Genomic DNA, 24,398 nt, shown 5'->3' with positions numbered 1-24,398 from the left:
CCTGGGCTGAAGGCGGCACTAAACCGCTGGGTCATGGGTGCTGCCCACTGCTGATGATCTTGACCAGAGATTTCAGTTGAGCAGTGGAGGCATAGCCTGTTTGGACCAGTTCAAGAAAGAATGGGAGAAAAACTAGAGACAGCAAGTATAGACAACCGGTTTTAGGTTTTTGTTTTTTTAAAAAAAAGATTGTATTTATTCATGAGAGACACAGAGAGAGGCAGAGACACAGGCAGAGGGAGAAGCAGGCTACCCTCGGAGAGCCTGATGCTGGATGCAATCCCGATCCCGACCTGAGACAAAGACAGATGCTCAACCTCTGAGCTACCCAGGTGCCCTGAGATGGTTAATATTTTTTAAGGTTTTATTGATTTATTCATGAGAGACACAGAGAGAGGCAGAGACACAGGCAGAGGGAGAGGCAGGCTCCCTGCAAAGAGCCTGATGTGGGACTCCATCCGGATCCCAGGATCATGCCCTGAACCGAAGTTAGATGCTCCCTCAACCGCTGATCTTTAATTTTTTTAAATAGTTTTAAATATTTCGGGCGTCCGTGAGATCGTGAATTCATTCACATGGTTGCATTTTCTTTCCCCCAGCGCTCGACAGGTGCCCAGATGCACGTGGAAAGTCGGCGGAGAGCGGGGTTTAGGCGGGGTTGCGGGTATTGCCAGGCCAAAAACCTGATGGAATGAGAAAAGGGAAAGCTACCTGAAGGTGTGATCGAGGAGAAGGTTTGAGGATGGGCGGGTATTTCCCGAGGGGGTTTACCAATGACGGAAACGCGGGGGCTGCGGCTACGGGGCGGGGCGCACACCCAGGCTCCGAGGGCCCAGGAGCCGCGCGGCCAGCAGGGGGCGCGCTAGGACGGCGGGGGCCGCGCTCTCCGGCTTGCGTCCCGCCGCCCTGGGCAGCGCCGCCCCTGGGGCTCGGCTGACCCTGCAGAGCTCGGCTCCCCGCGGGCCGGCGGCGGGAACTACTGGCGGAGACGGGGCGGGGTCTCCGCGTTTAGATCCCACGCGGCGACTCACGCTCGAGAGCCGCCGCGGAGGCGGGGGCGGGGCCAGGCCGCGGGGCAGCCAATGGCAGGCCAGGGGGCGGGGCCGCCGGGACCGACAGCCAATGGGAGGCCCGGGCCGCGGGCCGGTTGGATTCAAAGGTGCCTATAAGCGGCCCGCAGGCCCGCGCCCGCCCGAGCCCCGCGCCCGCCCGAGCCCCGCGCATCCCCGCCCCGCGCATCCCCGCCGGGCCGCGATGGCTGCGCGCCGCGAGGGCCTGGACGAGCTGCCCGCCAGCTGCCTGTCGCCCTGCGGGCCGCCCAACCCGGCCGAGCTGTACAGCGAGGCGCGGCGCCTGGCGCTCGAGGAGCTGGTGGCGGGCGGCCCCGACGCCTTCGAGGCCTTCCTGCGGCGCGAGCGCCTGAGCCGCTTCCTGAGCCGCGAGGAGGTGCGCGCGGTCCTGCGGGCGGCCGAGGGGCCCGGCCGGGGCGGCGCGGCGGCGGGGCCCGAGGACTCCTTCGGCTCGTCGCTCGACTGCTCGTCCGGCACCTACTTCCCGGAGCAGTCGGACCTGGAGCCGCCGGCGCTGGAGCTCGGCTGGCCCGCCTTCTACCGGGGCGCCTATCGCGGCGCCACGCGCGTCGAGGCGCACTTCCAGCCCCGCGGCGCGGGCTCCGGCGGCCCCCACGGCTGCAAGGACGCGCTGCGCCAGCAGCTCCGCGCCGCGCGGGAGGTGAGCGCCCGCCTCGGGCCCGGCGCGGGGGCCCTCGCGAGGGCGGGAAACGGGCCGGGGGTGGGGGGGGCGCTCCGGGGGGGCGCTCCGGGGGCCCCCGCCCGCCTGCCTCCCCTTGGAGCACAGGGACACGGGGGAAGCCTCAGCCCGCAGGGATGGGAGCTGTGTCCGAGGTCCAGCTCCCGAGAGCCGCATCCCGGGGGCGGGGTGGGGGGCGGGGACCAGAACTACTTCCAGCTCTGCATTTCAGTTAAAACCAGAGACCGGATTGCTGATTTTCCTGGCCGGCAGCCAACACCGGATCCCAGCTCCTAAGAGTTGCATTCCCCAGGGAAGAAGCCCAGAGAGGTTGCACTCAGCGACAGCCACGGCGGGCGTCGGCGTTGTCGCCAGCCACGGCTCTGTCCTTCCTTGTAGAAAGCACACGCGTTCCCGCGCTAGCCTGAGAACCCTGCCTCTTTCCCGCCGGCCATAGGCCAGAGGAGGAAGGGCCGTCTCTGTGAACCAGGGGGGCTGCTCCGGTTGGCAGTCTAAAAAGCAGATAAGCCTGCTTTGGGTCATCTCTCTTCACAGTGGGTTTTGGTGCTGTTGTCTGGAGTCTTACTGTGGGTGGGGTGGGCAGTCTGGCTGCAGCAGGGTGCTGGGGACCCAGGGATCTGGGGGAAAGTGTGCAGCACACTACGGTGGGGGGGGGGGGGGTCAGGGTGGGTGTGGCTGCAGCGCCTTAGTCCAGAGCCCCGTTCGCTGCCACCCAGCTTGGCCGCCCACTGGCAGCGCCCATCTTCCTGGCTGTCAACTGTGCCAGGGACACACGGGCAGGTAAAGCCCCAGGCGCCAGGCCTTGGTTAGAGTCAGCAGGGCACCTGTGGCTTAGGATCTCTGCATCGGGTCCAGGAACAAGCCCTGACTCTCACCAGGGTTCTGTGCTTTTCCTGATGGGGTTGCATTGGGTAGAAGGTAGCCTGGCTTAGTGCCTTGCCTTTGAGGGAGTAGGTGTGGTGGGTAGGCTGAAGGTCCTTTTGACATCGCAGATGCTTGACAATTTTAAAAAGATGGAGAAAGGCATGATGGTGGGGTGAATTTCTAGAGCTCGCTTCCAGGAGGAAAATTGGGGCACTTGGAAGTTAAAAGAATTATGAACAGATCTCCCCATGAAAGAAGGAGGAATTGCCTTAACCTCTTGCCTAGCTCTACTTTTTATTGGCAGCAAAGGGGCCCTGGGGCTGAGGCCAGAGGGAAAACTCAACTCACGTGCTGGCCTTGGAAGGGGCTCGAGGCTGGTGCTCAGCCTCCCTTTGTTCTGAGGGCATTCTCTAATACTGGCATTCCAGGTTAGGACCTCCTGCCCTGTTCTGTGCCGTAGTCTAGCTACATACTCATATCTTTAAGATTCTGTATTTGGAACCTGGGCGATTTTAGTGGAGAAAGGTGGTGCGTTACCTTTAAGTCCGATTGATATTGATATTTTCAGCATCTCTGCCAGGTGCCACACTGCTTGCTCATTCAGCACCTACTGGGTGTCGGATGCTGTGCCAGGGGCTGGGGCCACAGGTGAAGGGCATGATGCTTGCACTTTAGAGTTGACAGTCTGCTGATGGAATGGGTAAGGAAGTTGCTACAGACAGAAAGTGTCAGGTGAGGCGGTAACCTTGGAGTTGGGTCTAGAAGGATGCTGGGGGCTTGCCAGGCCAGAGGATAGAGACTGGCCCAGAAGGGTGAAAGGACACAGCAGCCAGGTTCCTCACAGCTGGAGCAGAGAGTATGTGAGCGTTAGTGGTAGAAGAGGAGGCTGAAGGGAGACCAGAGCCAGGGTTTGCCTGCTAAAGAGCAATGGGGAGCCACTGAAGGTTTTGACAGAGGAGTGTCATTAGATTGGTTGGGTAGGGGAACAGTTTTAATAACAGGACTTGATCATTCAGTAGCCTGGGAGGGTGTTGAGGAATGGGGTAGGAGAATAGGCAAGGAGAAGACGGGAGAGGCAGAGTTGGGGAGGAGAGAGGTTTTTTAGCTTGGGTGGGCAGCAAGGCCACCAAATTAGTCTACAGGAGAGAGCGAGACTGAGAGTTGGGACCAGGAGAGGAGTTGGCTTTGAGACATGCTAACCTTGAGGCCTCAGAGACCATCTCCTCTCTGCTCTCTGCTAAACAATGTTCCAAATAATTCCAGGGTAGGTGCACTTATCTCCATTCCACAGATGATGGAGCCGAGGCATAGAGAAGTTGCCCGAAGGTCACAGAGCTAGGGAGAGACAGAGCCCGGATGCAAACTGAGGAACGGCAGCCCTTAGCCACTGACAGCCCCCACGTTCTGCCTTGTGCCAAGTGGAGATAAGGCACTGTCTCTGTCCTCAGGTGGACAGGCCCTTTGGGGGTCAGAGGTAACTGCTAATCTGGTGGCTTGGCCAGTACTGCAGCTCTGGGTAGAGCTGTGCTTTGTGGACACAGGAGTGGCGCCGTCACTCTGGCCACATCCTTTGATGTACCTGTGGCAGCAAGGACAGTGAGGATGCAGGTCTTAGGCTGGTTCAGGATGAGACGAGAAGCCATTAGGCATCCGTGTCCTGATGGTGAAGGCACCTGCTGGTAGGATTGAGCACTTCCAGTGGGTCAATTTCTGTGCTAACCCCTTTACCAGGATTCTCCCATTTACCCTCTCACCGCTAGGAGGAGGCCACATTAAGAAGAGACCCGGCAGTTAACTTGCCCAAGATCACAGGATTAGTAGGGGACAGACCTGGGCTCCAGCCCGCCTGCCTAGCTCTGGAGTCCGTGCTCGTAACCACTGCTCCACACGGACTCCCTGCCATGCGGGAGGATTGGCACCTTGACAAGTTTCATGGCACCCTGACAAGTTTCAACAGGCTGAAGCTTCTTAACAGTTTCTGAAGATCTGGACATTTTGTTTCCGCGATGCATGTCCTATAATCGGCAAAACGCCCAGGACAGTACTACTACCTCTGCACTTGTGGGGAAGAAGCCTGGAGTGGTCAGGATGCAGGCACTTGGGAAATGGTAGTGTCTAATCCTAGCTTTGCAGCCCGGACGGCCAGTTTTTGGATCCGTTTCGTCCTCACCCAGCACTCCTGCTGCATGCGGGGTGTCTGGCACAGTTGGCGGGGAGGGGAGAGACGGGACAGGAGATGGCGAAACCGTTTGGGTGATTCCACCTGCCTTTCCACTCGGCGAGTTCTCGTCCCAGAGTAGGTGTGACTGGGGCTGTGAGTCGGCCAGGCCCTCCATTGGCTCAGTTTCTGTGCGCCTTTCAAAGTTTGGGCGTTTCGCCACATGAGTGAGACACGGCATTTAAAACACGCACGATGGATGTGCAGCGTGGCTTCTGAATGCAGGCTGACTACTGACCCGGTGCTCACTTGAGCTTCACCAAAGCTGGAGGAAATACTGCTTTGCATTTGAGAGCCAAGAGGTTGGCTTCCTAAGGAACGTTTAGAATCATTTTGAGCCGAACAAGATTTTTCCCTGACACACCTACTCTGGAGTCTTTCCCTGTACTGCTGTGTTAGTTGATGAATCATTTTGTTCTTTGTCTCTGCTGCCATGTGAATTGGTGTGTGGCTGGACTCTGGCCCCTGTGAATCAGGTTGGAGTAGAGACTTTCCCTGGAAGCGCTGCATGCCCTTGATGGGCGATGGGTTTCTGCAGTGGTCCTTGAAGGGTATTTCTGGTTTTGAATGGGAGTTCCTGGGCAAAGCTCATCCTGCCAGGAGGTTCCACACCCCTCAGAGGCACGGTTCTTACCAGCTGCCTGTGTTCCAAAGAGGCCCTTGTGCAATGAGGCACCCTTGGGCATCCATTTGATAACCTGAGCATTAGTAGAAGCAGTGCGTGACGAAGCGTCCTGTCAGGAGGAGTAGCCGCTGAGAAATCTGTTGGAGGCCCCTGGTGTGCATGCGGATGTATCAGAATTTGGGCCCTCCTGATCTTGCTTAATGCTCCTCTGAGTTCCGGTAGAATCTGTCCGGTGTGATCAGTTCCTGTTCTGGATGCCCCAGTCAGCCCAGAGCAGGCTTTCTCAATATTACTACTGTTGATATTTTGGATCAGATAATTCTTTGTCCTGGAGGGCTGTCCTGTGCATTGGATCCTGAGCAGCATCCCCGGCTGCTACCCACTAGTAGTAATACCCCGCCAATAGTCAGGATATTCAAGAAGTCTCCCTCCCAAGGAGGGATAGGGACCTATTGCTTAAAGGTTACAGAGTTTCTGTTTGAGGTGATGAAAAGGTTTTGGAAGCAGACCTGGTGATTGCACATGTTGTGAATGTAACTAATGCCACTGAAAATACCCTGAAAATCATGAGGATGGCAGATCTATCATATATTTTACCACAATTTAAAGAAATTGCCAAATGTCCCCTAGGGAAGGAAATTGCCCCTGGTTAAGAACCACTGGCCTGGAAAGTCTATCTGAGGCACAAATGTAGGATGTACCCCACCAGACAGCATTGCTACTTTTTATCTCTTCTTTTGATTTTATGTATCAGGTGAAGGATTTTGAAATTGATGGCTTTTTCTTTTTTCTTTCTTTCTTTCTTTCTTTCTTTCTTTCTTTCTTTCTTTCTTTCTTTCTTTCTTTCTTTCTTTCTTTCTTTCAAGTCATGGTGGTGGTAAAATACACCAAATTTACTATTTTTACCATGAAGTGGCATTAAGTGTACTCACATCTTTGTAGCCATGGCCACTGTCCACCTCAGGACTGTCATCTTCCCGTACTGAAGCTCTGTCTCCATTGCACAGTGACTCCCACCCCCTTCCCCTCAGCCATGCAGCCACCCTTCTGCTCTGTCTGCTGTTATTCCTTTGTTCTTTTCTGATGTCTGTCACATAGAGAAGCTGCAGGATCATCCTGGATCCTTTGTGGATATGGGATCAGTTCTCTCACCAAAAAAAGTACTGAGTATGCAGGCTTTTGTAAAAATCCTGATGCAAGTGGTAGAGCCCGTGGAGGGGAATTTGGGAATATCTAGGAACATTTCAGTTGCATTTACCCATCGACTCTGCACCTGTGTGTCTGTTCCAGAGACACACCGGCAGAAGCATGAATAGACGTGTGCAATAGGCTTTTTGTTTGTGGCACTATTTACAACAGTGAGAGACTGGAGGAGTGGAAGTGGCCTTCAGTAGAGGAGCAGGGAGTAAACTGACCCGTCTGCGGGGTGGAGTCCCCGGCAGCTCTAGGAAAGGAGCTATTCTATTTCCTGTGACTGTCTAGAGCTGCACCAACCATTGACATCCCCATTAGCCATCTGTAGCTATTTCAATTTATTTGAATTCAAATGAAATATGAAAAATCTGGTTCCTGTGTATCTTAGTTGTATTTCAAGTATTCAGTCTCTGCTGGTAGCTAGTGGCTACCATGTGGATGGCACAGACATAGAACATTCCTGTGTTCCCAGAAGGTTCTGTTGATCAGCACTGCTCTAGAATGTGGTGTATCACATGCTGCCTTGCCTGCAGGGGGGACATGAACACACACATGTGTATACATAATACACATCGTTGATGGTAAAGTACGTGTGTACATACGTAGGCATACTTATTTATATTTAGCAAAATGCAAGACTATCCAAGGACAGATCAAAGTCACCATCGTGATGGAGAAAGGAGGCACAGGGATGAGGATAGGGGGTAGGTGACTCTGAAAACACCCTGTTTTGTAGATCAGAGTTTGGAACCAGGTAAGTGCTTTCCATAAATAGAACATAAAGAGAACTCAGAACAATAGCCCCCTTAGTCCCCCCAACCCCTCTGGTTGCTGCTGCTTTCTAAAAGCCTAGCTGGCCTAAGTACTTCATGCTGGAACACGCCGGAGGAGACGCAGCTGCCGGTGGGTCCGCGAGGGCAGGCGCTGCTCCCTGCCTGTCTGGAGAGGCGCGGTGCACACTGCGGACCTGGGCCACGCCAGCGCCTCCGTCCAGGTGCTTCTGTGGTTAGTTGTACGACTGCGGGGAAACACCACCCACACGCTAATTCCGGGTCCTTGGTGGACATTTACTTTGTTTCTAAACCCTGAAGATAATACCGAGTCACACACTTTTCAAGAAATTTCAAGGAGGTGATATCTGTTTTATTTAAAACCTGTAACGAATGGGGAGAGCATGAGGGTGTCCAGAAGCATAGGTGGCAAGGGCACTGGGGGACCCGAGGGAACTGGATCTGAGTGGCACGTGGTCAGTGTGAAGTTCAGCAGCCGGGCTGTCGCCGGGCAGGCCGAGGCTCTCTTAGTGTGCACAGACCTGGGGTAGAACTCCACACATGTGGCTCAGGTGCCTGTGCTTTCTGGCTGCGGTGGGAGGGGAAGGAGACAGGTGTGGGAAGAAGGGGTGATGGACGGGAACTTCCCGCTTCTGGCAGAGGGAGAGCTGGAACAAGGGGCCCTACACCACCCAGCTAGAGGGCGCTGATATCGGGGAGAACCACCTGCCTGGGGATAGTGGCAAAACTGGGGATTAGACTCACATGCTGCCGTGTGAGGGCTTCCTGTGTGCCGGGGGCCGGCCGGGGTTCTCTCTGGGCTGAACCCGCGGACAGGCAGTAGTATTTGCAAACAGAAGGAAGCAGAACTTAAGTATCTTGCCGGAGGGTCCGTGGTGCTGGAAGGTGGAGGAGCCAGCACCCACGTCTAGGTCCGCCTCTGCAGCCCGTTCACCCAATGCCTGTGTTCCCCAGGTTTCCTGATGAAGTGCATTCTGGGTTACTCGGCAGTACCACCTGCAGAGAGAAGGGGCTTCCTTTCTAGGGCTGGGGCTTCCAGGCTTCCTTAACATTCCATCTGTGAACTATTTCGTGTCATTTGTCATCGTCTCCTGATGGGATCCATCCCATGTCCTTTGTGAAATACGGTACTGATCCTTTCAGGTTGTATTCCGAGCTCTCAACCCCTTGGACACTAAACCTTAGACTTGTTTAGAATCCTATGTAATCTAACACTCTTAATAGGTGGCTCTGGAGTCGCCCAGACCTGGGCTGGGATTCCAGCTCCCGCCTTTGCTTAAGTGTGTCACTGTGAACAAGTTACCTAACTGCTCCAAGCTTTATTTTTCTCATCAGGAAACCAGAGATAATTACTGGGGTTTTGAAATCCCGAGATATCTCTTTAGAGCTTTTGTGCAAGAAAGCCGATGGAAAAGCTTCCCAGATCATGTGAAAATGAACAGAAACGGTTTGTGCTCATCCCGAAGACTGAGAATAGCATGGTAGTTGCTGTATAGCCGTGGATCACTGGGTCCCTTGGTTTAAATCACCAAGGGGTAGTTGGAGTGACCGGATGAGGGTTGTTACCTGCGAGCATGCTGTGGGACTTGACACAGGTGTGGCTGCTCTAGATGTGGCTGGAGAAGTGCAGGAACTGTAGGGTACTGAGTGACAGCTTCTGGCAGTGGGATGTTTCCTCCTCGCATATTACATAGTGACTGATTCGCACCGAGTTGCCAATGGGGATTGACCTTGAATAGACGCTCAGAAGCCCCCCTTTTTAGAGCTTTCTAACCCTTAGAGGTTGGGCAGGCCCTTTACAGCACAGGCTGGGATAGTGACTGGGGTGGGGGGGAAGGGCTTGATGGGCATGGGATGCCCACTTTCCAGATGTGTCTCTCCCTTGTCCATCACATGTGATGTGTCAGGGAGTGGGAGCAATGGCTGGTTCTAAGTCCAGGTGTCCTTCCAGGGCCCAGCAACCTGCAGCAGGAAAGTAGCACCTAGGACACGAGTCTAGCCTTGGAAAGCAGGTACTCAGCTGGCCCGTGAATGAGTCCAGGCTGTTGCTGAGCTTGGTGGAGAGAGTGTCCGTTCAGAGGTTTGAGGGACCTCAGGTCTAGTGTAGTCTACGGGACTTGACTGCACAGGGCTGGAGTGGGGAGGTGATAGGGGAGTGGGGTGGGCTCTTCTCTGTTGCAAGCCTTCTGCTCTGGTAAGACAGGAGGGGATGGGTACAGGGAAGGTATGGAGAGAAATACCTCCATCCACCCTCTAAACACCTAGCGTTCAAATCCAATTATTTTCAACATGTACAGGAAAGGCTGGGCCTTTAAAACCAAACAAACCAATAGCTAATTGGATAGGTACTCACCACCTAACAAAGGCGGTGTTTGTACATTTGTTTTGATAAGTGGTGAATCAAAGTCCAGTTTAGTAGGCGCCTTACTCTCTGGGCCCTGCTCCTGGGTCCCTGCCTCCAGGCCTGGGTCCCGGTTTCTAAGCCGGCCAGCCAGGCAGGGTTTCTCGGTCCCTTCCATGGGCAAGCTGGGTGCACGACCACCAGCCCCGTCAGACTGGGCGTCCTCTGTGTCCCTCATTGGCCTGGCTTTCTTGAGGTCAGAGAATGAGCCTTGGCTCTGAGCTTTCTCTTGTGAGCTCTGCACACAATCCTGTGTGAGTACGTTCAGTCCTCTGAAGGTTTTACTGCTGCTCCCGATGCCTTCCATAGCCTTTCTCTCAGGCCTGTTGGGTGTTTTCTGTTTATGTGGAGATGAGTGTGCCTCTGCCTCCCCCCAGCATACCCCCCCTCCCCTCCAGCCTGCATAGTCGGCTGCCGGGCTCTTTGCATGGGCTCCTTCCCTTCTCTGCAGCCCTTGTTGCTTCCTGCCTGGCCTGTCATGGAAGCCTCTACCACTGATTTTTCTTCCTTCAGCTGTGAGTCCTCCTAAACATTGCTGAATCTGAAAAATAAAAATATCTGAGTGCCTTCTGCGTTGTAGGAGATGGGGCCAGACCTCCAGCCTGCACCAACCTATCTTCTATTAGCCACTACTGTTGGGTTCACTACTTCAAACTCCTTACTCTTTTTGGGGGGTAGAATGGGGAGGGGCAGACGGAGAAAGAGAACCTTTGCCTGGGTGTGGAGCCTGACCCGGGGCTCGATCTCACAATCCTGAGATCATGACCTGAGCCAAAACCAAGAGTCAGGTGTTTGAGCCACCTAGGTGCCCCTGGAGCCCCTTACTCTTACATTTTTAAAAGATTTTTTATTCATTTGAGAGAGAGAGTGCATGAAAACACAAGCGGGGGAAAGGGGAGAGGGAGACTCTGCTGAGCAGGGGGCCTGACGCAGGGCCCTGGGACCATGACCTCAGCCCAAGGCAGGTGCTTCACCAACTGAGCCCCCCATGCACCCCTCTTTACTCTTTTTTTTTAAAGATGTATTTATTCATAAGAGACAGAGGCAGAGGGAGAAGCAGGCTCCCCGCCAAGGGAGCCCAATGCAGGACTGGATCCCGGATCCCAGGATCACACCCTCAGCTGCCACCCAGGCGTCCTCCCCCGCCCCCCTCCCTTTTCTCTTTTTAAACCTCCCCCTCCATTTCCTGTTTGGTGATGGTTCTGGTTGGCACTCAGGCCCTCCACCATCTGGCTCACCTGAAGGCCCTCAGCCAGGTCCTGCTGTTCCCTCTCACACATGTTCTTCGTTCTGGCCACACTGGCCCCTACCCCATCATTTCTTGCCTCTCCCTCTGCTGCCACATGGTTTTCTGTTCCATTGCCCTCCTCTTCACGTCTTCAGCTGTGAGTCCTCCTAAACATTGCTGAATCTGAAAAATAAAAATGTCCAAATTGGGTCCTTATTTGTGATTCAGCTCAAAGGCCCTCTTCTCCAGGAATCCTTTGCTCTGGTAAACAATTGTGTACCTGTAGCACCTGCACCACAGCAAGGGAGGGGCCTCACTGTCTCCTCCTGTCCTCAAGTTCCCCTGATGAAATTGCCTCATTTTGCCTGCCTGCATCCCTTGTCCCCCCTTTGCAGATAAGTCCAGTATCTGTCAGATTCTTTATAGCTGTTTTTCTGCCTAGCCGGGGGTTTGGCTCACAGCAGACTCTGAAGAGGTGCTGGCTGCTTGATGGAGCACCTGCGTTATGTCTGAGCTAAGCCCTTTTCGTCTTTGTCTCATGTAATCCTCACGACAGCCCTTAGACGTAGATGCTATTATTATCCATCTCTTCCAGAGGAGGAAACTGAGGCTCAGACAGCGAAGAACTTGCCTAGGGTCACACAGCTAGTGTGCTCCAGAGCTTGGATTGATGCCCAGGCCTTTCTGCCTTTGTCCACTATGTTAGATGAGCTGGATACAACTCTGCCTGGGGTGCCTAAAACCACATGGGAGGATGTATACTTCTTTTAAAGATTTAATTATTCATGAGAGACACAGAGAGAAGCAGAGACATAGGCAGAGGAAGAAGCAGACTCCTTGTGGGGAGCCTGTTGTGGAACTCGATCCCAGAACCCAGGATCACACCATGAGCCTAAGGCAGGTGCTCAACCACTGAGCTACCCAGACATCCCATGGAGGATGTAAACTTCTGATGATGCCACCAATTCAGAGAGAATACTGATTTTCAGGGCACCTGGCTGGGTTAGTCTGCAGAGTGTGCAACTCTCAGTCTCAGGGTTGTGAGTTCAAGCCCCGTGGTGGGCATGGAGCCTACTTTAAAAAAAGCAAACCAAAAAACACTTATTTTAAAAAATTGTGTCTGGGGGTTTTAGCCAAACCCTTCCCCAATAATAGCTCAACAGTTGGGGGTTCATCAACACTGGGGGGTGGGTGGGGTGGTGAGAGGCAGTGAGGAAGGCAGCCATAGAGAGAAATTGGTCTTTCCAGACTCCTCATAGCAGTGACTTTCCGGAAGCTGGTGTTTCATGATCCCTCATCCTGGTAGGTGAGACTAGGATATTGGAGAAAGACCAGAGAATCTCCTGTTTGTCTCTGTGTTGGTTCTTGAACATTCCCCTCCTTAAGGGATCATGGCTATCAGGTGCTTTCCTGAGTCCTCTGGGGGACACAGATCTGAATCCATCCCATTCCAGGGCCTCCATTCCAGTAGGAGATGTGAGACCCATAAATAAATGCCTTAACGTTCAGAAAAGGAGTTAATGTCTGAAGACACACAAGTTTTTACTGCTGAAGTGAGGAGGAGGGAGACCCCCCTTCCAGCCCAGGCTGCTCTTAATGCTGGCTCAGGGAGCTGTCTCCTTGGCTCCAGGCCTTGGCTCAGGCCCTGGCTCTGGCTTGGTTTTCAGGGACTTGTACTAAGCCTACACACCACAGCCCTGCCAGGACTTCACTGAATGCCCCACTCCTAAACCTGCAGAGGGCATGATGAGAGGCTTGGCCCCTGGAGCAGCCTGTTCCCAGCAAGGAAAGCCAGGAGCTGGCAAATGCCTCCTGTGTTGAACTGTCTGGACGGCTCCTACCCTGGACTGGTGAAAGGAATCAATGAACAGATACTTGAGGGATCTTTTGTACCTTGCACTTTATGTAACATAGTCATTTAATTCTGACCGTACACTTAGTTTGCAGACTCAGGGCCAGACGTTGGAAATAACTGTAATCTGCCTAGGGCTGCATGGCTCAGGCAGCTGTGAACTGTAGTCTGATGCTGAGTGTGGAAGATTGAGCAACAGGCATGAATGGAGATATGGTGTTAGGGACAAGAAAGGACTTGTCTGAGGCAGTGCGGAGGACAGTGGCTGGGAGGTGGTCCGGGGGTTAAGTTGAGCCAAGTCTGGATGTATAGGGTACGATGGCCCAAGTGTCTTTGGAGATGGATGTATCCATGGTTAGGGACAAACCAGTAGTGCAGAAGGTGGGCAGGGAGTCTTTCCCGGCTCTGGGATGGGCTCCAGAGTCTGGTCAGTAAGCTGTAAGCTGGTGTTCCTATGAGCTGACAGCTTGCTCTTCCCTATGTTGCCTCACTCTGTAGGTGATTGCGGTGGTGATGGATGTTTTCACGGACATTGACATCTTCAAGGACCTGCAGGAAATAAGTCGGAAACAGGGAGTCGCTGTCTATATCCTTCTGGACCAAGCTCTGCTCTCGCAGTTTTTGGATATGTGCATGGATCTGAAAGTGCATCCTGAGCAGGAGAAGGTTTGTGTTACACATTTCTAGTCTCCCCACAATCAGCAGTGACGACTGAGTGTCTGAGACCTACACGGTCTGTACGGTGGTGGGTGGGGGATCTCCATTCCAGAAGAGGCAGCTGAGGCCACGAGCAAAACCATATGCCTGAAATCTCACAGAAAAGAAACCCTAGGGTATGCAAGCTGGTGCAGCCACTCTGGAAAACAGTATGGAGGTTCCTAAAGAAGTTAAAAATAGAGTTACCTTATGATCCAGCAATTACACTACTAGGGATTTACCCCAAAGATACAAATATAGTGATCTGAAGGGGCACCTGCACCCCAATGTTTATAGCAGCAATGTCCACAATAGCCAAACTACGGAAAGAGCCCAGCTGTCCATCGACAGATGAATGGATAAGGAAGATAATATATATACATTGAAATATTACTTAGCCATCAAAAAAAAAAAAAAAAGAAATCTTGCCATTTGCAACAACGTGGTTGGAACTAGAGGGCATTATATAAGCGAAATAAGTCAGTCAGAGAAAGACAACTATCACATGATTTCACTTGTGGAATTTAAGAAACAACAGGAACATATGGGAAGGGAGGGAAAAATAAAAATGATTAAATCAGAGAGGAAGACAAACCATAAGAGATTATTTTTTTTAAGATTTTATTTATTCATTCATGAGAGACACAGAGAAAGAGGCAGAGATATAGGCAGAGGGAGAAGCAGCCTCCCTGCAAAGAGCCCAATGCAGGATTTGATCCTGGGGGATCCCAGGATCCCTGAGCCAAAGGCAGGCGCTCAACCACTGAGCCACCCAGAGGCCCCTATAAGAGACTTAATCATAGGAAACAAACTTAGAGTTGCTGGAGAGGAGGGGGTGGAGGGATATGTAACTGGGTGATGGGCATTAAGGAGGACATGTGATGTTATGAGCACTGGGTGTTATATGAGATGATGAATCACTGACCTCTATCTCTGAAACTAATAATATGCTATGTGTTGATTAAATTTAAATAAATTTAAAAAAATTACCACCACGACTAGGAAAAAAAAAGAAACCACAGAGTCAGGACTCAAACCTTGCCTTGCCCCTCGTGTCGTGCTCCTGCCTAACCAGGAGCTTAGTTCTTGGCAGCCTGAGGTGCCTTAAACGTGCTGCTTTTGACAGAAGCAGGGGCAGGGCCACCACTGATAGAGCCTCTGCTTTGTTCTTGGCACTGTCCTAGGCTCCTGACAAATGCTCTGTGACTTAGTCCTCATGGCCACTCTGTTGGGGAAGTGGTGGCCCAGAGAGTCCAGTGTCTATAATGAGAAAGGAGTGGGATAGGGTGGGTGGACCTGCCTGCCTCTAGTCCCACTGTTCTTGACCATGTCAGGTGCTGCCTGTTGGTTCTTGTTATTCTAAAATTAGGCTTAGGGCACCTGGGTGGCTCAGTCGGCTAAGCATCTGCTATAGCTTGGGTCAAGATCCCCCGGTCCTGGGATAGAGACGCTTGTGGGACTTCTTGATGGGCCAGGAACCTGCTTCTCCTTCTCCCTCTGTCTCCCCCCTCATGCTATCTCTCTCAAATAAATAAATAAAATCTTTAAAAAAAAAGGCTTTCTATGTCCTTTGAGCATGAAAGTAATTTGAATTTAAGTAGTTAAATGTAAGCTTACATAAGTCAGCTAGCTTGTTCTCTGTAGTGGAAAGAGGCAAGAAAAATGATCATATTTGTTCTTCATCTTTTTAAATCAGGTATCTTAATGTGAGCCCTGATTTTGGGGCTTAATTCATCATTGGTTCGTCACCTTCTCTGAGCCACTTAAGTGTTCTGGAAATAAAGCAGTAAACAAACCAAACTAAGAATTTGGGCTTTGGCCACTGGCTACTTGCATAGTGGATGTCAGCCTGCCACCTTGGTATTATCAAGTAACTTGGTCTACAAAATTTGGCCATTTAACTTCTCCAAGAGTTTTTGGGGGTGGTTTTCCCTAATGAGGAACCTAAGGATTGGATTTAATTAGGTAGTTACTTGTAGCTGCTGCTACAAAGCAAATTCATGGTGGAGGTAGAATTAGAGCTTGGAACCAGAATGAAATGAGCCAGCTGTGTGACCCAGCAGTAGTTGAAACCAGAGGCCAGGTGGACTCCAGGAAAATGCACGTGAGCACAGAAAAAGCACATTATCATCCGGCCAAACATCCAGACTGACTGCTCTTACCCAGAGCCAGGCAAAGCAATGCAGGATGCCGCCGTGGAAACCCGAGGCTCCCTATCTGAAACTAAGGCTGTGTGTGCTAGCAGTGGGAAAATCACGGAGTGGCTCTGGCCACAGTTCTGATCGGGAGACTGGCTCAGAACCATCTACTCGGCAGAAATCTAGCATTACCTACCGACTCAGTTGCACACTATTGATTGCTGCCCTCGGGAAGAGTCGAAGCAGGGTCTGTACCATTGGACTCAGTAATATTCATAGTGTCTTAACTACTTCCTAGAGAAGCACCGTCTTCTCTGGTGCTTCTCTCACTGGAGTATGTCTGCTGGGGAATCTGTACCCTCATCCCGGGGGGCTGACCTCCGCTGCGCCCTGGCTCTGCAACTGGTTCTGAATGCAGAGTGTCCTGTCTATAGGAACTTGGTCACATATTTGTGTGTAGACATGCAAAAGTGCTTTGGCCACAATCACAGAGGCCTGTACTATATTCAGGTAAGTGCCAAAGGGAAAGATACACACAACCATGCCTAGCTACACCCATAGTGATATTTTTTAATGCTTATAAAGCTTGGATCAGGAATCAGCCTCTCCTCCAGGAAGACCCTCACCTTGCCCTCGCCTGCTCCAGTGTGTACCTCTATGGAAGTTCCTAGTTTGTTTAATTTTATTTTAAAATAATTTGATTGACAAAGGAGTTACAAATATAAGGAATTCCTTTTTTTAAAATTTGTTTTTTAAGTAGACACTATGTCCAACATGGGACTTGAACTCAACAACCCTGAGATCAAGAGTCACATGCTCTATCAACTGAGCCAGCCAGGTGCCCCCAAATATAGGGAATTCCTGAATACTCTTTGCCCAAACTGTCTAGATGTGAACATATTAACAAGCCTTCGTGTGAATTGCAAAATTGAGAAATAAATTTGATCTAATACTATTATCTCCTCTATTATCTCACATGCTCTATCAACTGAGCCAGCCAGGTGCCCCCAAATATAGGGAATTCCTGAATACTCTTTGCCCAAACTGTCTAGATGTGAACATATTAACAAGCCTTCGTGTGAATTGCAAAATTGAGAAATAAATTTGATCTAATACTATTATCTCCTCTACAGACCTTACTGATCTCATTGATCATTCCACGAATACCCTTTATCTTGTCCAGGATCCAACCCAGGACCATATCCCCCATTGGGTTGTCGTGTCTCCTTAGCATCCTCTCATCTGGAACTATTCCTCTGTCTTCCTTTGTCTTTTAGGGTCTTGATGCTCTTGAAGAACACTAGCCAGTGTTCTATAAAATTTGGGTTTGTCTGACATTGCCTCATGGCCAATTTCAGATTATTTGTTTTGATAAGACCACAGAAGTGATGTTATGTCATAGCATAGTGTTTTTGTTTTGTCTTTTGTTTGCATTTTGAAATAATGACAGATTCACTGAAGCTGCAAAGGTGATTGAGGTTTCCATGTTTCCTTCATCCAGTTTTCCCCAGTGGTTACATCTTATGTACCATAATACAAAATCAAAGGCTGGAAATTGGCATTGGTACAATGTGTGCCTAAAGTTCCATGCCATTTTATCACCTGTGGACATATGTGTACCACAATGCAGAACTGTTCTATCACAGTGATCTCCCTCTTGCTTCCATTATGGTCGCATCTCCTCCTCTCTCTGTGCCCTCCTCCTCATTTTTAACCCCTGGCAACTAGTAGTTTGTTCCTCATCTATAATTTTGTCATTTAGAGAATGTCCTCTAAATGGAATCATACAGTCTGTGAGGTTTTTTTTTTCAAGACATTTATTTTAGAGAGTGTACGTGTGCAAGAGGGGAAAGGGGCAGAAAGAGGAGAGAGAGAATCTGAAGCAGATTCTGTGTTGAGCACAGAGGTTGACATGGAGCTTGATCTCTCGATCCTGAGATCATGACCTGAGTCCAAACCAAGAGTCAGATGCTTAACCGACTGTACCACCCAGGCGCCCCTGTATGTGGCCTTGGAGATAGGCTTTCTTCATCCTGCACAGTACCCTTGAGATCTGCCCAAATTGTTGTGTGTATCAGTAGCTTGTTGTTTCTAATGCTGAGTCGAATCATGTGGCATGGTGGTAGCACACTTTGTTTAACCAGTCACTCACTGAAGGACTTGAGAGAATTAAATGAAAATTTTTAACATTTCCTTTGGATCATGTAGGATTTCTAAAGGTATATAGTTCCTATGGTACTGATTTGCTCCAAAGAATGCAGATGGTCTTGATATTTTACATACCATTGTATATAAGTTTCTGTGCATCCTTTGACGAGGGTAATTATGCCTACAGAGGCCCCATGGGGCCCCAGTGTATTGGTGCCCTTTTGGTAAACTCGTTCTTAGATGTGATATTGCTAATTAAGCCATGTGTGCTATGAGTGTTCAGCCTTGGAAGTCTCGTGTTAGAGAGGGCTTGTCCTGTTCTGTGGGGTACCTGGGGATGGGCTGTTATTCATTAACTGATGCTGTTAAGTAAAAGGGCAGGGGAAATACCAGCTTAGCTTCTTTAAGCCTTTGTTAAAATGATATTTATTACTAGTATGTTTTCTTTGAGGATTTTATTCCCCACATTTTGTTTCAGAATCACTTCTTGGATTCTCTTGTGTCCTTTCCTCAAAAGTGAGTCTTCTTTTGTGAGTCTCAAAAGTCAGTGTAAGCCAAGGGCACACAAGAAGACCAAGTCGCATCAGCCAAGTCCGCATTACTGGGGTCACAAGCATGCTGGCTAGTGTGCCGGGTAGGCTGTTACTGAAGGGGACTAGGGGCCGCTCCTTTGCCAACGAGCGTGTCTGTTCAGGAATTGTAAACCAAGCCCTCTTAATCATTTGCTCACTGGATTGTTTCTTTTTCTCCCATTCCCTGCTGACAGCTGATGACTGTTCGGACCATTACTGGAAATACATACTATGCGAGGTCAGGAACTAAGATAGTTGGGCAGGTTCATGAAAAGTTCACGCTGATTGATGGCATTCGAGTGGCTACGGGCTCCTATAGGTAAGTCTCTAGCCTGCCCATGCTTGCTACTCTAACCTTTGGAGGAGGCGTGTGCTATATAAAGGTAAAAATGGCTTTTTCCTCTCAATGGGAGCCTTTGTGGCCAAGCATTCTGATAGGTGTGCATCTGCGGGTGTGAGTACATGAGTCAGAGCCTCTTCCTGCAGAAGGTGGTCTGGGTGTGGGGTCACCTGCCCTGCCCTATGGGCCACAAAACTAAAGTACAGATGTTGAAACTTGCCTGGAGACCCCCAGTGAACGAGTCCTTGATTCCAGCCTCGGTCAGGCCTACAGTGGGAGTCACTGGGAGTCACCAGTGACAGGAGCGGTCTCAAATTCTTTTCCTTGGGACCTTTGACCATCCCCTACCCCTTGTCCCTGCTCACTTGTAGGTAGGGGCAGTCGCAGGCCTCGGCATCAGTGTGGAGGACAGCTGAAGCTGTCACCTTACCCTTAAATCCTTCACCTTCCTTCAAGCCTGGTAACCTTGTAATTGGGTTTCAAAAGTCCTGGTCCCTGTTTCTGGCCCTACCTTTGAAGTCTCTCCTTGGCAGTGGCACTTTACAGCAGGGTGCTGGGAAGTTGAAGAGGGAGGAGATGAGTGGTTAACACTGATCTCCAGAAGTGAAGACATACCATGTTTACTTATGTGGTTCTGATGGTGGTGTGTCTGTGAGTGAGATTGGTGGAGTGTAGGGATCCCTGGGTGGCTCAGCGGTTTAGCGCCTGCCTTTGGCCCAGGGCGCGATCCCAGGGTCCCGGGATCGAGTCCCACATCAGGCTCCTGGCATGGAGCCCGCTTCTCCCTCTGCCTGTGTCTCTGCCTCTCTCTCCTTTCTCTGTGACTATCATGAATAAAAATAAAATAAAATAAAATAAAATAAAAAAATTAAAAAAAAAAGATTGGTGGAGTGCATGAGGTATGTCTTGAGTTTATAAAAGAAAAACTCCTTTTGGAAAAAACATGCATCTCTGGGTTATGATTATGTGTCAGCCCTGGGTAAAGGCAGCCATGAAAAGAGTTTTGGAAGCTGAGACGGTTGGATCAAGAAACTTGCAATGCCTGTCTTTTCAGACAGTACTGTTGTTGCTCAGAGCAAAATTCACACTCTTCCTTGAGACCTCCTTTCATAAGACGTTTATAAATAACTGGAGGAAACTAGATTTTCACCCAAAATAGGCTTTATCTATGTTATGCAAACTTAGTCTTGAATGGTTTTTGGCTATTCTAAAATATATAAAAATTACATTACTCTCTATAAAAGAAATATGCTACCTATGAGGATGAGGATGGTAGCTTCTATTTGTTGAGAGCATTTCATGATCCTGGTGTTGGGTAGGTGTCTTGTTTGCATGATTGAGGGTTTTCAATTTCAACCCTCACTGAGGGTTTCCAAAAGAGTCTTTCTTCTAAGGCTTCGAAGGCCATTCTCAAGGTAATTGCATTAGCAGGGATCCTTGGTTGCCAGAGACAGAGATGATGCTATATTCTATGATCTCTCATTTAAAACATCCTATTCTTAATACAAACTTTTTTATCATTGGGGTGATTGCAAGTGTAGAAAGCTAGTTCAAACTACTTTATGCAAAATAAAATTTATTGAGTCCCATAACTTGGAAGTGTAGAAAGGTGCAGTTGGTTTTCAGCTCGTCTTGACCTGGAGGGCATACCTTTATCAGAATATTGTCCCCTGGCTCTGCTTTTCTCTAGCTGATCTTTATTCTCAGTCAGGCTATCCCTTTGAAGGCAAAGATCCAGGCTTACTTACATAGCCATTAGTAGCTATCTCCCAAAGAGAGAGACTTTCTTTTTGTTTGCACTGTCATCAGTCCTTGAAAAATTAGTTGGGGTGGGTGGGGTTCTGGTACTAGAGGAAGGAGGAGGGATGCTGGACAGGCAGGACCACTAATTCTGAATCAACAGTGTCATCCTTAGAAGGACAATACCATCTCCCTTTGGAAGTGGCAGTATTGGAGGAGCACTCTACTAGCCATTCTTTTTTTTTTTCTTAAGATTTAATTTATTTATTCAGGAGACACACACACACACAGAGAGAGAGAGAGAGGCAGAGACACAGGCAGAGGGAGAAGTAGGCTCCATGCAGGGAGCCTGATGTGGGACGATTCCGGGTCCCCAGGATCATACCCTGGGCTGAAGGTGATGCTAAACTGCAGAGCCACCAGGGCTGCTCTATGCTAGCCATTCTTAATGACTGGGGTCTAGTCTAGGGTCTACCACTAGCTTCCCATTGTGACATCACTAGCTAGTTTCCTCACTTCTAGTCCTTTCTAGTTTTTAGAAATCCTGAGGCTGGGATCCCTGGGTGGCGCAGCAGTTTGGCGCCTGCCTTTGGCCCAGGGCGCGATCCTGGAGACCCGGGATCGAATCCCACGTCGGGCTCCCAGTGCATGGAGCCTGCTTCTCCCTCTGCCTGTGTCTCTGCCTCTCTCTCTCTCTCTGTGACTATCATAAATAAATAAAAATTAAAAAAAAAAAAAAAGAAATCCTGAGGCTGAGGAGGTGTAGGTCTTAGTGTGTTGGTTAAACAGCTGGCCTTTTAACTTCTCTTAGTGCATACCTATGTTGTATACTGGAGTGAGGCCAGTTGGATTTACACTACTTGGTAGGTGTGCGCTGTCACCCCAGCCGTGACTCCTGGAGCAGGATACCTGGGGTTTATTGTTCAGTTTGACAGTAAGTAAACAGTAAAGAGATTGCTCATCCTTACCAGCTTCTCTTTGTTTGTTTTTAATCCTTAATTAAGTTTTACGTGGACAGATGGCAAATTAAATAGCAGTAACTTGGTCATCCTGTCTGGCCAAGTGGTTGAACACTTTGATCTGGAGTTCCGAATCCTGTACGCAGAGTCGAAGCCCATCAGCTCCAAGCTGCTCTCTGACTTCCAGATCAGTGGCAGGTTCGACCATCTAGTCGACCGGAAGCCCCTGGCTAAGGAGCTCACGTTGGGCGGCCTGCTGCGCCTGCGGCTGGCCCGGCTCTCAAGCACCCCCAAGAAGGCCGAGCTGGGGTATGAGGCGCCTGCTGAAGGCAAGGCAGAGGCCAGGCGCCACGGTTCCGAGTCCTCTACTGTCAGTGACGAGGACCTCAATGGCCTCAGGGACAAACCAGAGGGCAGGAGGATGACCGAGGCCGCCACTCAGACGGAGCCAGGAGAGGAGGCACCAGCAGTGAGCAGGAGTGATGCAGCGACCCAGGCCAGCATGGCCACGGCGTGTGCGGGGACCCAGACCATGGTCACCACCAGGGCCGCGACCTCCCAAACCGTGGTTCGGTCCACGTCAGCCACCACCCAGACTGACATGGACGAGAATGTTCTCTTTTCTCAGGGCACCCAGTCTAAAGAAGGATCACCAGTATCCAGGATGTCTGTGTCCAGATCTTCCAGCCTGAGGTCTTCCTCCTCTGTGTCTTCCCAGGGCTCAGTGGCCAGCTCGCTGGGCTCCCAAGCATCCAGCAGAGCTGCTGACCTCATCCCCTCTGGACATGCCAAGTTCTGGGGCACCCCCCACTTGGATCTGTGCTTACGAGACTCCTTTAGGAACTTGAATCAAGAACGCCAGTTTCACTTTGCTGGCATCAGGTCCCGGCTCAACAACATGCTGTCCATGCTCTCCAGGAGAACCTTCCTGACTGAGAACTACCTTGGTTTTCATTCCGGAAATGTTACCAGAGCGTCGGTGAATCTGCTGGCTGTGAGAGATATCGCATTGTATCCCGCCTACCAGTGAAAGCTCAGCGTTCAGCCCTCCGGGTCCTCCAGCCACCCACCTTGACAGCTTGTTCCCTTGACCTTTGGTCACTCCGATGTTCTCTGAGTTCTATAAACTGCACATTATTTTACATGTTTTTATCCTATTTTTGTCACGTATAAACCAGGTGTTGGTTTTATGGTTGAAACACTATGAGTTTTCAGTTTCTTTGCACTACTTTGATATTGATATCTCTTAAAGGGAGTGTTTAGGGTTCTCAGGTTAATTCAGGTAAGAGAGAAGATATGTTTTGTTTTGTTTTGTTTTTTTTCTAGATTTGTGTGCTCTTCTGTTTTAGAGATTTGAACACCAATTTTTGTGATCAAAATCCTGCTTAGAAGACACCATATTGTCTGTCTTTTCTTTAAGATATCTATGTTCTTAGCATTAAATAAATATAAACAACCTTTGTGTGGTGACTGCTCGAGTATTATTTTTCCTGTCTGACACTTTTCCCTTTAACCCTGGGGGTGTCACAAGTAAATGCATGAAATAGCTATTTTTGCAGGTTTTTTTTTTTTTTTTTTAATAGTGTTGGGATGGGGAAGAAGTAGATGATCCAAAGTGTTGAAAGAGAAAATACCCACCTAAAAGTTAGAAGACATAAAATTAAGTGTCAGGGTTGTGCCTTCCTTAGTGATAGGAATGTCAGTGTTACTGTTTAGTTCGAAGGAGGGAACTTGCCAGGAACTGCAGGTCTTTTCATGTGCTCTGCTTGTCTTTTCTTCAAGGAAAAACCTTGAGCTATTTAGACAAGAACCTTGGTTCTCTGCTTTTCTGTCCAAGGCGGCCTCATGTGCATTCCTGGATTCATCCCTGATATTAATTCTAGTGGCCCCATGGGCCTCATTTCATCAGATGGGTGTATTGACAATGATTTAGCAATCTAATATCCTGGAGCAGGGGCAGAAGAGGACACTGACAATTATCCCAGATTCCTGGTCTGGTGGCAGGCCATGCAACTGGTTTCTACACCCTGCTAATCAGGATCGGTATGGCTGGGGAATCCTGTTTTTGCCCAGTCTTGTTGGTGTGGACAGACCAAAGCACGAGAATTAAACGGTAGCTTCCTCCTCCTGATTTGGCCAAAGCAAAAGAGATCTGTAATAGGGAAGGGTGTTGTCTGCCACATAGGCACATGCTAATGCACCCAATTGTGAGCATGCCTGTGGGTTTTCATGTGCACCAGGCCTCCATTATGGTCACCAAGGTTATTTGCTGGGTTCATGCCTTAATCTGGGCTGTGAGGCTGGCCAGACAACCGGTTCATGTCTGGGAGTAAACAACTTGGGCCTAAGCCTTACACAGGCATATTGTTGGTTGAAACCATTTGCAGATTGAGATAATTTCCTATGTTCTGTCTTTGACCTCACAGCAAAGTATCACTGGATAGCTGTTATTCCCGATAACCAGGCAAAGAAACTGAAGCTCAAATGAAGCAGCATATACTAGGTCACAAGGCTGATTAACAGTGACGCAGGCGTTGAACACAGGTTTTCAGATTGTGAGTCCAGTACTTGGTTGTATGACTGTCTGTCTGCAGGGAGTGTGGAGGCATTACCGGGTGTACCTTGAGAAATGGCAGTTAATACACTGATGAACTGAGACATTGGGTGTAGAGATTTAAATAAACTTGAAAAAAAAAATAAAGATGACCCTGTGAAGTATTCAGACAGAAATCTGATGATAAACCCTATGACGTTTCTCTGATGTGTGCCCAGACACTGATCCACCAGGACAGGTGTCTAAAGCTATGAATGAGTTTATATTAGGAATACTCGGTGATCATGGACCATGTACCTTATGTCAAA

General features: G+C 50.0%; 1 protein-coding gene across 1 annotated transcript; it reads left to right on the top strand.

Annotated features, from left to right (window-relative positions):
* Window positions 1–1,198: 1,198 nt before the first annotated feature.
* FAM83D (family with sequence similarity 83 member D) lies at window positions 1,199–23,065 on the top strand. The gene is made up of 4 exons (XM_041732149.1): window positions 1,199–1,731; window positions 13,442–13,609; window positions 18,692–18,816; window positions 21,582–23,065. Exons 1-4 carry the CDS (start codon window positions 1,255–1,257, stop codon window positions 22,564–22,566), a joined length of 1,755 nt encoding a protein of 584 aa, XP_041588083.1. The 5' UTR covers window positions 1,199–1,254; the 3' UTR covers window positions 22,567–23,065.
* The last annotated feature ends 1,333 nt before the right edge of the window (window positions 23,066–24,398 follow it).

Source organism: Vulpes lagopus, chromosome 18 (assembly GCF_018345385.1).
Source record: "Vulpes lagopus strain Blue_001 chromosome 18, ASM1834538v1, whole genome shotgun sequence".
Taxonomy (NCBI): domain Eukaryota; kingdom Metazoa; phylum Chordata; class Mammalia; order Carnivora; family Canidae; genus Vulpes; species Vulpes lagopus.
Note: the sequence above shows the minus strand (reverse complement) of the source record. Positions and strands in the feature narration are given on the sequence as shown.

What these genes read in the sequence shown, in the direction of transcription:
- FAM83D (XM_041732149.1), top strand. Translation starts at nt 1,255, where the DNA reads ATGGCTGCGCGCCGCGAGGGCCTGGACGAGCTGCCCGCCAGCTGCCTG. An exon ending in TGCATCCTGAGCAGGAGAAG is followed by an intron (nt 13,610 to 18,691) that starts GTTTGTGTTACA and finishes CCCTGCTGACAG; the next exon opens with CTGATGACTGTTCGGACCAT. An exon ending in GTGGCTACGGGCTCCTATAG is followed by an intron (nt 18,817 to 21,581) that starts GTAAGTCTCTAG and finishes TCCTTAATTAAG; the next exon opens with TTTTACGTGGACAGATGGCA.